This window comes from Arachis ipaensis, chromosome B6, assembly GCF_059453495.1.
Source record: "Arachis ipaensis isolate K30076 ecotype BB chromosome B6, ASM5945349v1, whole genome shotgun sequence".
Taxonomy (NCBI): domain Eukaryota; kingdom Viridiplantae; phylum Streptophyta; class Magnoliopsida; order Fabales; family Fabaceae; genus Arachis; species Arachis ipaensis.
The window spans coordinates 48,879,017-48,892,497 of record NC_142441.1 but is presented as its reverse complement, the minus strand read 5'-3'; the positions used below and the strand labels follow the sequence as shown (position 1 = coordinate 48,892,497).

Below are 13,481 nucleotides of genomic sequence, written 5' to 3'. Positions count from 1 at the left end.
AAATCACCTAGCCCAAACTCTTGTTGTACAAGTGCATTTACTTCTGTATTTGGCACTGCTAATGTCTCTTGAGAAGCCATAGGATCCTTGGGAAGCTCCTATGAAAAAATAATACATGGAGTCAAAAATTCTATCAAGAATAACTACAACATAGAGGTTACCAGTTTATTTTAATTCAAGTAACAACTAATGCAATATTGCATCTTACTGACCTCCTCAGTACCAAAGCTAGCTTACTCGCCACTACCAGTCTTATCCCTCAAATCGTCACCGTCATTGCTCACAGGACATTTATTCTTTACATGACCAGCACTGTTGCATTTAGTGCACCTCCGTTTACCCCTCTCCTTTTTCCCCTTGGGTGCTCCTTTTGTCTTGACCACCGAAGGGTCACCAACGAAGTTTGGCGTGGGAGAATCTCTTGTTTGTCTTTTCAAGCCAGATTTTTGTTCTAGTGTTTGGGTCCAACGACAGACTTCATTCATAGTGTCATGGAAAGAAGGACCATCTTGAGCTCCTAAGAATACCATCCACGTAGCTGCTACTGACAATGCGCTATAGCGCATTAAAAATTTTCTTTCTTTGTCTTGCATAGTGCCTCCAGCAGAACTTTCATCCAGATACTTCTTGGCATCCTTTGACCATCTTTTCAAAAGAAGACTATCTGGCAACTTTTGTAAACCTACCATTTTCATTGCACAAAACATGTGGCTGCAAGGAATGCCTTCACTACCCCACCGACTACATTCACACTCAATATGCTCAGTATTGTGATCATAAAGTACGTTATAAATTTGTTGCCTCCTGTCACACTCCTTAACTTTTAATACAACAATGGTGGATATGTTTTCCTCATTTATTACATCTAATGCGACCACTCCTTGAATCTCCTTTTTTACTTCTCCAAGAATCTCCCTTGTGTAAAAGTTGGCAGCAGAAAGCTCCAATGCTTCTAGCCCAGTAATTAGAATGGGCTCCCTATACAGCGTCTTAAATTGAGAAACTAATACATTGTTCCTATAGTCCCTAAGAGCATGTTCAAAATCTTGGACCAACTCTAGAAGACTTTGGCGAATGCAAATAAACCTCTTGATGAAGTTGTTTATCGCCTCACACCTTGATATTGTTCTAAATCCAGCACAGAATTTATCCCTCAAGTAATCGCTTGCCCAACTTTTCCTCTTCTCATATTCATTTAGAATTCATTCATTTTCCTCCAACCCATATTTTTTTTATCATATTCTCCCAATATTCTTCAAATTCATTCGGATTCCATGGAGCATACAAACATCTTCTGAAGTCGTTGGAAAAATTTTTGTTTTTTATATTTGCCGTTACATTCTTCTGAATGTGCCAACCACAAAATCGGTGAGTTGCATATGGAAAGATTTCTCAAATTGTTGCCTTCTGATGAGCGGATAATTTATACGCTTTTTGGCATTGTTTTTAGTATGTTTTTAGTAGAATCTGGTTACTTTTAGGGATGTTTTTAATAGATTTTGTGTTAAATTCACATTTCTGGACTTTACTATGAGTTTGTGTGTTTTTCTGTGATTTCAGGTATTTTCTGGCTGAAATTGAGGGACTTGAGCAGAAATCAGATTCAGAGGTTGAAAAAGGACTGCTGATGCTGTTGGATTCTGACCTCCCTTCACTCAAAGTGGATTTTCTGGAGCTACAGAACTCGAAATGGCGCGCTTCCAATTGCGTTGGAAAGTAGACATCCAGGGCTTTCCAGAAATATATAATAGTCCATACTTTGGCCAAGAATTGACGACGTAAACTGGCGTTCAACGCCAGCCTTCTGCCCAAATCTGGCGTCCAGCGCCAGAAAAGGATCCAAAACCAGAGTTGAACGCCCAAACTGGCACAGAAACTGGCGTTCAACTCCACAAATGGCCTTTGCACGTGTAACACTCAAGCCCAAGCCCAAGCACACACCAAGTGGGCCCCGGAAGTGGATTTGTACATCAATTACTTACTCATGTAAACCCTAGTAGCTAGTTTATTATAAATAGGACCTCTTACTATTGTATTAGGCATCTTTGAACGCATTGTTCTTAGACCATGGGGGCTGGCCATCTCGGCCATGCCTGGACCTTTCACTTATATATTTTCAACGGTAGAGTTTCTACACTCCATAGATTAAGGTGTGGAGCTCTGCTGTTCCTCAAAGATTAATGCAAAGTACTACTGTTTTCTATTCAATTCTTCTTATTTCGCTTCTAAGATATCCATTCGCACCCAAGAACGTGATGAAGGTGATGATTATGTGTGACGCTCATCATCCTTCTCCCTTATGAACGCGTGCCTGACAAACACTTCTGTTCTACATGAAATAAGCTAGAATGAATATCTCTTAGATCTCCTAACCAGAATCTTCGTGGCGTAAGCTAGAATGATGGCGGCATTCAAGAGAATCCGGAAAGTCTAAACCTTGTCTGTGGTATTCCAAGTAGGATTCAATGATTGAATGACTGTGACGAGCTTCAAACTCGCGATTGTTGGGCGTTAGTGACAGACGCAAAAGGAGGGTGACTCCTATTCCAGCATGATCGAGAATCGACAGATGAATAGCCGTGCCGTGACAGGGTGCGTGAGCATATTATTCACTGAGAGGAGGGGATGTAGCCACTGACAACGGTGATGCCCTTGCATACAGCCAGCCATGGAAAGGAGTAAGACAGATTGGATGAAGATAGCAGGAAAGCAGAGGTTCAGAGGAACAAAAAGCATCTCCATTCGCTTATCTGAAATTCCTACCAATGAATTACATAAGTATCTCTATCCATATTTTATTATATAATATTCGAAAACTCCATGATTATTTTATATCCGCCTGACTGAGATTTGCAAGGTGACCATAGCTTGCTTCATACCAACAATCTCCGTGGGATTCGACCCTTACTCACGTAAGGTATTACTTGGACGACCCAGTGCACTTGCTGGTTAGTTGTATCGAAGTTGTGACAATTATGAATTAAGATCAGAGCACCAAGCTTTGGAGCCATTACCAGGATTTGTTCGAGCCTGGAGATCACAATTTCGTGCACCAAGTTTTTGGCGCCGTTGCCGGGGACTTAATTGTTCCTGTTTGGCGCCAAGAATCATCTGAGATCCCAATCCCGGCAACAACACCAAGTTTTTGGCGCCGTTGCCAGGGATTGTTCGTGTTTGGACAACTGACGGTTCATCTTGTTGCTCAGATTAGGTAATTTTCTTTTTGTTTTGTTTTCAAAAATTTTTCAAAAATCTTTCAAAAATTTTTCTCTTGTTTTCGAAAAAAAATTTTTTTTTTAAAATAAAAATGTTTTCAAAAATCTATTTTTCTTCAGAATTTTTAAGAATGAATTCTAGTGTCTCATATAACATGTTTTAGCTTGGCTGGCTATTAAGCCATGTCTAATTCCCAGGATTTTGATTGAGGACTATGAATTCATTGCTTCCTTTTTCCCAAATATTTTCAAAAAAATTAAAAGAAAATACAAAAAAATTAGAAAATCATAAAAATCAAAAATATTTTTCTGTTTCTTGTTTGAGTCATGTGTCATGTTATAAGTTTGGTGTCAATTGCATATGCATCTTGCATTTTTTCGAAAATTCATGCATTCATAGTGTTATTCATGATCTTCAAGTTGTTCTTGGTAAGTCTTCTTGTTTGATCTTGATGATTTTTTGTTTTGTGTCTTTCCATGTTTATCATATGCATTCTTGAATTCTTAGTGTCTAAGCATTAAAGAATTCTAAGTTTGGTGTCTTGCATGTTTTATTTGCATTAAAAATTTTTCAAAATTGTGTCTATGATGTTCATCTTGACATTCATAGTGTTCTTGGTGTTCATCTTGACATTCATAGCATTCTTGCATGCATTCATTGTTTTGATCTAAAAATTTCATGCATTGCATAATTTTCATGTTTTTCATAAAAATTTCAAAAATAAAAAAAAATATCTTTCCCTTTTTCTCTCATCAAATTCGAAAATTTGAGTTGACTTTTTCAAAAATTTTTAAAATCAAGTTGTTTCTTATGAGTCAAATCAAATTTTCAATTTGAAAATCTTATCTTTTTCAAAATCTTTTTCAAAAATCAAATCTTTTTCAAAATTCATGGTTATTTTCGAAAATTCCAAAAATAATTTTCAAAAATCTTTTTCTTATTTTATATCATAATTTTCGAAAATAACATAAACAATTAATGTTTTGATTCAAAAATTTGAAGTTTGTTACTTGCTTGTTAAGAAAGATTCAAACTTTAAGTTCTAGAATCATATCTTGTGATTTCTTATGAATCAAGTCATTAATTGTGATTTTAAAAATCAAATCTTTTTCAAAACTAACTTCAATCATATCTTTTCAAAAATATCTTCTTATCTTATCTTTTTCAAAATTTGATTTCAAAATATCTTTTCTAACTTCCTAACTTCTTATCTTTTCAAAATTTGTTTCAACTAACTAACTAACTTTTTGTTTGTTTCTTAACTTTTTCAAAACCACCTAACTAACTCTCCCTCTCAATTTTCGAAAATATCCTCCCCTTTTTCAAAAATTTCTTTTTAATTAACTAATTATTTTTATTTTTTTTATTTCAAAAAAAAAAAAATTTCGAAAAATACTAACTAATTTTTCAAAAACCATTTTCAAAAATCACTAACCCCTTTTCAAAAATGATTTTCGAAAATTCCCTCCTTCTCTCTCATCCTATTCTATTTATTCATTCATTAACTAACATCTCTTCCTCACATCATCACCAAATTCGAACCCCCTCTTCTATCTGTGTTCGAATTTCTTCCTCTTTTCTTCTACTCACATAAGGGATCCCTATACTGTGGTATAAAGGATCTCTATTATTATTATTATTATCATTTTTCTGTCCATTCTTCCTTGTATTATGAGCAGGAGCAAGGATAAGAACATTCTTGTGGAAGCAGATCCAGAACCTGAAAGGACTCTGAAGAGAAAATTAAAGAGAAGCTAAAATACAACAATCCAGAGAAAACCTTTCAGAAATTTTCGAACAGGAAGAGGAGATGGCAGCCGAAAATAATAATAATGCAAGGAGGATGCTTGGTGACTTTACTGCACCTAATTCCAATTTACATGGAAGAAGCATCTCCATTCCTGCCATTGGAGCAAACAACTTTGAGCTGAAACCTCAATTAGTTTCTCTGATGCAGCAGAACTGCAAGTTTCATGGACTTCCATCTGAAGATCCTTTTCAGTTCTTAACTGAATTCTTGCAGATATGTGATACTATTAAGACTAATGGAATAGATCCTGAAGTCTACAGGCTCATGCTTTTCCCTTTTGCTGTAAGAGACAGGGCTAGATTATGGTTGGATTCTCAACCTAAAGACAGCCTGAACTCTTGGGATAAGCTGGTCACGGCTTTCTTAGCCAAGTACTTTCCTCCTCAAAAGCTGAGCAAGCTTAGAGCTGATGTTCAAACCTTCAGACAGAAAGAAGGTGAATCTCTCTATGAAGCTTGGGAAAGATACAAACAGTTGACCAAAAAGTGTCCTTCTGACATGCTTTCAGAATGGACCATCCTGGATATATTCTATGATGGTTTATCTGAGCTATCAAAGATGTCACTGGACACTTCTGCAGGTGGATCCATTCACCTAAAGAAAACGCCTGCAGAAGCTCAAGAACTCATTGACATGGTTGCTAATAACCAGTTCATGTACACTTCTGAAAGGAATCCTGTAATCAATGGGACGCCTATGAAGAAGGGATTCTTGAGGTTGATACTCTGAATGCCATAGTGGCTCAGAACAAAATATTGACTCAGCAAGTCAATATGATCTCTCAGATTCTGCATGGAATGCAAGCTGCATCCAACAGTACTCAAGAGGCATCTTCTGAAGAGGAAGCCTATGATCCTGAGAACCCTGGAATAGCAAAGGTAAATTATTTAGGTGAACCTTATGGAAACACCTATAACGCAACATGGAGAAATCATCCAAATTTCTCATGGAAGGATCAGAAGCCTCAACAAGGCTTTAACAATGGTGGAAGAAACAGGTTTAGCAATAGCAAACCTTTTCCATCATCAACTCAGCAACAGACAGAGAACTCTGAACAAAATGCTTCTAATTTAGCAAATCTAGTCTCTGATCTATCTAAGGCCACTGTAAGTTTCATGAATGAAACAAGGTCTTCCATTAGAAATCTGGAAGCACAAGTGGGCCAGCTGAGTAAAAGGATCACTGAAATCCCTCCTAGTACTCTCCCAAGCAATACAGAAGAGAACCCAAAAGGAGAGTGCAAGGCCATTGACATAAGCGCCATGGCCGAACCTGTAAGGAAAGGAGAGGACGTGAATCCCAAGGAGGAAGACCTCCTGGGACGTCCAGTGATCAATAAGGAGCTTCCCTCTGAGGAATCAAGGGACTCTGAGGCTCATCTAGAGACCATAGAGATCCCATTGAACCTCCTTATGCCCTTCATGAGCTCTGATGAGTATTCCTCTTCTGAAGAGAATGAGGATGTTACTGAAGAGCAAACTGCCAAGTTTCTTGGTGCAATCATGAAGCTGAATGCCAAATTATTTGGCATTGATGCTTGGGAAGTTGAACCTCCCTTGTTCATCAATGAACTAAGTGATCTGGATCAACTGACATTGCCTCAGAAGAGACAGGATCCTGGAAAGTTCATAATACCCTGTACCATAGGCACCATGCTCTTTAAAGCTCTGTGTGACCTTGGTTCAGGAATAAACCTCATGCCCCTCTCTGTAATAGAGAAACTGGGAATCTATGGGGTGCAAGCTGCTAAAATCTCATTAGAGATGGCAGACAGCTCAAGAAAACAGGCTTATGGACAAGTAGAGGACGTGTTAGTAAAGGTTAAAAGCCTTTACATCCCTGCTGATTTCATAGTCCTGGATACTGGAAAGGAAGAGGATGAATCCATCATCCTAGGAAGACCTTTCCTGGCCACAGCAAGAGCTGTGATTGATGTTGACAGAGGTGAAATATTCCTTCAATGGAATGAGAACTCCCTTGTGTTTAAAACTCAAGGATCTCCCTCTGCAACCATGGAGAGGAAGCAGAAAAAGCTTCTCTCCAAGCAGAGTCAACCAGAGCCCCCACAGTCAAACTCTAAGTTTGGTGTTGGGAGGCCACAACCAAACTCTAAGTTTGGTGTTGAACTCCCATATCCAAACTCTAAGTTTGGTGTTGGAGAGTCTCAACAAAGCTCTGCACATCTGTGAGGCTCCATGAGAGCCCACTGTCAAGCTATTGACATTAAAGAAGCGCTTGTTGGGAGGCAACCCAATGTTTATCTAATTCTTATTTTTATTGTTTTTCATGTTTTCTTAGGTTCATGATCATGTGGAGTCACAAAATAAATAGAAAAATTGAAAACGGAATCAAAAATAGCAGAAGAAAAATTACACCCTGGAGGAGCATCTGTCTGGCGTTCAAACGCCAGAACAGAGCATAGTTCTGGCGCTGAACGCCCAGAATAGGAGCATCCTGGCGCTGAACGCCCAGAACAAGCATGGTTCTGGTGTTCAACGCCAAAAATGGCAGCAAAGGGGCGTTGAACGCCCAAAATGGGCACCAACCTGGCACTGAACGCCAGAGTTGTGTGCAAGGGCATTTTGCATGCCTAAATTGGTGCAGGGATGTAAATGCCTTGACACCTCAGGATCTGTGGACACCACAGGATCATCTCAGGATCTGTGGACCCCACAGGATCCCCACTTTACCTCCTCATAATCCTAGTTTTTATTTCCACATCTTCTTCTTCATCTATTCCTTCTTCTTTTGCTCGAGGGCGAGCAACATTCTAAGTTTGGTGTGGTAAAACAATTATGTAAAGGATCTATAGCTCAGTGGTAGAACATTTGACTGCAAATCAAGAGATCCCTGAGATACCTCAGGGGATACATTTTCTTCCACACAATTATTGGAAGCAACTAAGAGTGGAACATCAAGAGCACTCCATCATCCTTCATGAAATCAGAGAAGATCTAAAAGCAATGAAGGAGGAGCAGCAAAGACAAGGAAGAGACATAGAAGAGCTCAAGGACATCACTAAGGTGGACTCATTCCTTGTTCTTACTCTCTCTGTTTTTCGTTTTCTATGTTATGTGCTTATCTATGTTTGTGTCTTCATTACATGATCATTAGTAGTTAGTAACTTTGTCTTAAAGTTATGAATGTCCTATGAATCCATCACCTCTCTTAAATGAAAAATATTTTAATTCAAAAGAACAAGAAGTACATGAGTTTCGAATTTATCCTTGAACTTAGTTTAATTATATTGATGTGGTGACAACGCTTGTTGTTTTCTGAATGTATGCTTGAACAGTGCATATGTCTTTTGAAGTTGCTGTTTAAGAATGTTAAATATGTTGGCTCTTGAAAGAATGATGACTAGGAGACATGTTATTTGATAATATGAAAAATCATAAAAATGATTCTTGAAGCAAGAAAAAGCAGCAAAAAAAAAAAAAAACAAAGCTTGCAGAAAAAAAAAAATAGGCGAAAAAAAAAATAGAAAGAAAAAGAAAAAGCAAGCAGAAAAAGCCAATAACCCTTAAAACCAAAAGGCAAGGGCAAATAAAAAGGATCCCAAGGCTTTGAGCATCAGTGGATAGGAGGGCCTAAAGGAATAAAATCCTGGTCTAAGCGGCTAAACCAAGCTGTCCCTAACCATGTGCTTGTGGCGTGTAGGTGTCAAGTGAAAACTTGAGACTGAGCGGTTAAAGTCAAGGTCCAAAGCAAAAGAAGAGTGTGCTTAAGAACCCTGGACACCTCTAATTGGGGACTTTAGCAAAGCTGAGTCACAATCTGAAAAGGTTCACCCAATTATGTGTCTGTGGCATTTATGTATCCGGTGGTAATACTGGAAAACAAAGTCCTTAGGGCCACGGCCAAGACTCATAAGGAAGCTGTGTTCAAGAATCATCATACTGAACTAGGAGAATCAATAACACTATCTGAACTCTGAGTTCCTATAGATGCCAATCATTCTGAACCTCAATGGATAAAGTGAGATGCCAAAACTATTTAAGAGGCAAAAAGCTATAAGTCCCGCTCATATGATTGGAGCTATGTTTCATTGATAGTTTGGAATTTATAGTATATTCTCTTCTTTTTATCCTATTTGATTTTCAGTTGCTTGGGGACAAGCAACAATTTAAGTTTGGTGTTGTGATGAGCGGATAATTTATACGCTTTTTGGCATTGTTTTTAGTATGTTTTTAGTAGAATCTGGTTACTTTTAGGGATGTTTTTAATAGATTTTGTGTTAAATTCACATTTCTTGACTTTACTATGAGTTTGTGTGTTTTTCTGTGATTTCAGGTATTTTCTGGCTGAAATTGAGGGACTTGAGCAGAAATCAGATTCAGAGGTTGAAAAAGGACTGCTGATGCTGTTGGATTCTGACCTCCCTGCACTCAAAGTGGATTTTCTGGAGCTACAGAACTCGAAATGGCGCGCTTCCAATTGCGTTGGAAAGTAGACATCTAGGGCTTTCCAGCAATATATAATAGTCCATACTTTGGCCAAGAGTTGACGACGTAAACTGGCGTTCAACGCCAGCCTTCTGCCCAAATCTGGCGTCCAGCGCCAGAAAAGGATTCAAAACCAGAGTTGAACGCCCAAACTGGCACAGAAACTGGCGTTCAACTCCACAAATGGCCTCTGCACGTGTAACACTCAAGCCCAAGCCCAAGCACACACCAAGTGGGCCCCGGAAGTGGATTTGTACATCAATTACTTACTCATGTAAACCCTAGTAGCTAGTTTATTATAAATAGGACCTCTTACTATTGTATTAGGCATCTTTGAACGCATTGTTCTTAGACCATGGGGGCTGGCCATCTCGGCCATGCCTGGACCTTTCACTTATGTATTTTCAACGGTAGAGTTTCTACACTCCATAGATTAAGGTGTGGAGCTCTGCTGTTCCTCAAAGATTAATGCAAAGTACTACTGTTTTCTATTCAATTCTTCTTATTTCGCTTCTAAGATATCCATTCGCACCCAAGAACGTGATGAAGGTGATGATTATGTGTGACGCTCATCATCCTTCTCCCTTATGAACGCGTGCCTGACAAACACTTCTGTTCTACATGAAATAAGCTAGAATGAATATCTCTTAGATCTCCTAACCAGAATCTTCGTGGCGTAAGCTAGAATGATGGCGGCATTCAAGAGAATCCGGAAAGTCTAAACCTTGTCTGTGGTATTCCGAGTAGGATTCAATGATTGAATGACTGTGACGAGCTTCAAACTCGCGATTGTTGGGCGTTAGTGACAGACGCAAAAGGAGGGTGAATCCTATTCCAGCATGATCGAGAATCGACAGATGAATAGCCGTGCCGTGACAGGGTGCGTGAGCATATTATTCACTGAGAGGAGGGGATGTAGCCACTGACAACGGTGATGCCCTTGCATACAGCCAGCCATGGAAAGGAGTAAGACAGATTGGATGAAGATAGCAGGAAAGCAGAGGTTCAGAGGAACAAAAAGCATCTCCATTCGCTTATCTGAAATTCCTACCAATGAATTACATAAGTATCTCTATCCATATTTTATTATATAATATTCGAAAACTCCATGATTATTTTATATCCGCCTGACTGAGATTTGCAAGGTGACCATAGCTTGCTTCATACCAACAATCTCCGTGGGATTCGACCCTTACTCACGTAAGGTATTACTTGGACGACCCAGTGCACTTGCTGGTTAGTTGTATCGAAGTTGTGACAATTATGAATTAAGATCAGAGCACCAAGCTTTGGAGCCATTACCAGGATTTGTTCGAGCCTGGAGATCACAATTTCGTGCACCACCTTCATTGCTTCGTCACCGTCTGTGACCACAACACTAGGAGACTTGTTTAGCATGACTTCTACAAAGTTTTGCAACAACCACATATATGTTACCGTCCATTCATCCTCTATCAAGGCAAAACGAAATATACATGTTTGGCGGTGATGGTTACAACCTGAGAAGATAATGGCCTTCTGTACTTATTCTTCTGGTAGGTTGTATCGAATGCAAGAATATCTCCAAAACACTGATAATTGGACCTACAAATGCCATCTGCCCAAAATAAATTTGCTAGCTGACCTTCATCAGTAGCATTGTTCCTTGCCATGGCCATCGGGTCGACATCTGCTTTCCCTAGTAGATAGCTAATCGTCGCATTGGAATCCCCACCAATGAGCTTTGCACCACAAGTTCTTTGAAAGTGATTATCTAGGTCCTTCTTTGTGAACCCGACATTGGCATAACCATTGGCTTGGCCTACCATTAGTCCCATTATTTTAGAGGTTGGAAGACCATGATCATGCATGGTATTCGCCTGAGCTTTTTGTGGCTCAGTCAACCCTTGGTGGTTTGGAATTAGGTATACCAAGCATTGTGGGACAAGATCGTGGTTGTTCTTCTCGACTAATTTTTTAACCCTTCAAGTCAAAGTTTTTGTGTCAAGATACACCGCAAGCATGGCTTCACAACCAGTGCGAGTCAGCACTCAATGCTCCCTCTTCCTACTCAAACTAGATATGTATTTCTCGGCTCTCTTTCCTTCCTTGCTGCAAAAAAAACCTCCTTCTGCGCTGTGTTCCATCTTTTCCACGTGCTGTATCACCCTTTCGAACTCAAAACCCGACACTCCTCGCATAATGTACATACAAGTTATAAGTTGCATCCGATGTTTCAAAGGTCTGGTTTATAATATCATCGGCCATCACAGATACACATTTACTACTGCTGCCACCGCAATCACAAGTGCAGTTAACATTTTCTTCCACACCAGTCATCATGCAATCTTCGACGTTGTCTTGTGAACTGAGTGGTTCTGAGTCAACATCCATTGCACCCTAATGAGATGAATTAATCAAAGGGAAATAAATAACAGTTTTTGATTAAATGCTATTAGTATTAATTAATTAAAACCTTTAAAAGTGACTGACTAATGCTCGTTGTTATAATTTCAAGTAATCCCTAATCATACTAAACCTGAAATTAATAAAGCTAAACAAAAATTTCAATAATGATTTATAAAATTTCAATTATGGTCTATTAGATACATGAGCAATATAGATTTATAAAATTTACTAAAATTAGCTTTAAATGAAAGATTATACATTTAGTAAAGCTAATTTTTTGAAAAAGAGAAAAAAAGAAAACTAAACAATGAAAAGAGAAAAATGCTTTTTAGTAATAGCCATCAAATTTTGATGGTAGAAGAAGAGAAAGATTAGTAACCTCATGTTACGGGTTGTTTACCTAACAGAAGTTCGCCTGTAAATTAAACTTTCTCATTTTATTTTTCATCAATTCAATTCAACAAGAACAACATAAACATTTTAGTTTCTTTGAGATTTTTCCTTTTGAGAGGTATTCCCTTGTGTATTTAGAAAGAAATGTATTCTCTCTTTGTCAAGAGAAAATGTTATTATATCTTTTTGTGATAGAAAAAAAATTATAATTCTCAATATAACTATTCAATTCTTTTCATATTTTATACAAATTTTTTATTTTTTATATCTATATTTTAGTTGAATCATTTATCATACCTGGCATAGATCACCTTCTGTCATGTCAAATTCCAAGAGGTTGGGCCAAATGCATTAATATTTTATCTACCTTAAATAAATAAATGTTAAAAAAATTTAACCATTTAACATATTAACTCATTGAAACTCACTATGGCTTATTCTATGGTCATATATGCTATGAGAAAATAGTCTTTTGTGGAAATCAAGCTCATATAAGGACTAGGGGTACCCAACCCGATCCCACCCGGTCGGGTAGGGTTGCCAACCCGATCCGCAGCGGGTAGAGTAAGGTGCGGGTAGGGTTCTTGTGCGGGTCGGGTAGGGTGCGGGTTGAGCTTCAACCCTACCCGACCAACCCGCACTCTATATATGTTTATATTATATACTTATATAAAAATATGTTTTAAGTGGATGTTGAATCAAAGACCTCTCACTAAATGTAAAAGATCCTTAGCCACTAAAAGAAAATCATTAATTGATAATTTAATATTTTTTTTACATAAAAATCAGTTCTATTTTAAATTATCATCAAGTTATATAATAATGCTGTATATTTTTTGCAACCCGCGGGTAGGGTCGTGTACCCGCGGGTTAAGAGTGGGTAGGGATATTCTCAACCCGTGGGTAGGGTAGGGTTGAGTTTATATAAAAATTTCAACCCGCGGGTAGGGTTAGGGTTGAATCCAAACACTACCCTACCCTACCCATTGCCACCCCTAATAAGGACTAAACGATTATTTGAAAAAGAAAAAAAAACATTCTCATGCCAAAATATGTATAGCTTTCAGCGCCACATCTAATTGATATGTTAAGACTTAGGATTTGGTTCTGTTCGATGCTTATTTTCAAATTCCATGACAAGTTTTGGTAGGAAGGTTTATGAAATCACAAGTTAATGCAATTGGAAAGAACAAATCTAGAAACAACCTTGCCACTAGAACTAACCATCT

At 38.2% G+C, this 13,481-nt stretch overlaps 1 protein-coding gene and 1 non-coding gene across 2 annotated transcripts; both read right to left on the bottom strand.

Moving 5' to 3' along the window:
• Positions 1-233: 233 nt before the first annotated feature.
• LOC148555480 (protein FAR1-RELATED SEQUENCE 5-like) lies at positions 234-12,573 on the bottom strand. The gene is made up of 4 exons (XM_088490660.1): positions 12,550-12,573; positions 11,663-11,850; positions 10,947-11,433; positions 234-1,181 (listed from the first exon to the last, which is right to left on the bottom strand). Exons 1-4 carry the CDS (start codon positions 12,571-12,573, stop codon positions 234-236), a joined length of 1,647 nt encoding a protein of 548 aa, XP_088346786.1.
• On the bottom strand, positions 5,423-5,530 carry LOC148555481 (small nucleolar RNA R71). The gene has a single exon (XR_015888175.1). It is a non-coding gene; the product is annotated as a small nucleolar RNA R71 (small nucleolar RNA).
• Positions 12,574-13,481: the final 908 nt, after the last annotated feature.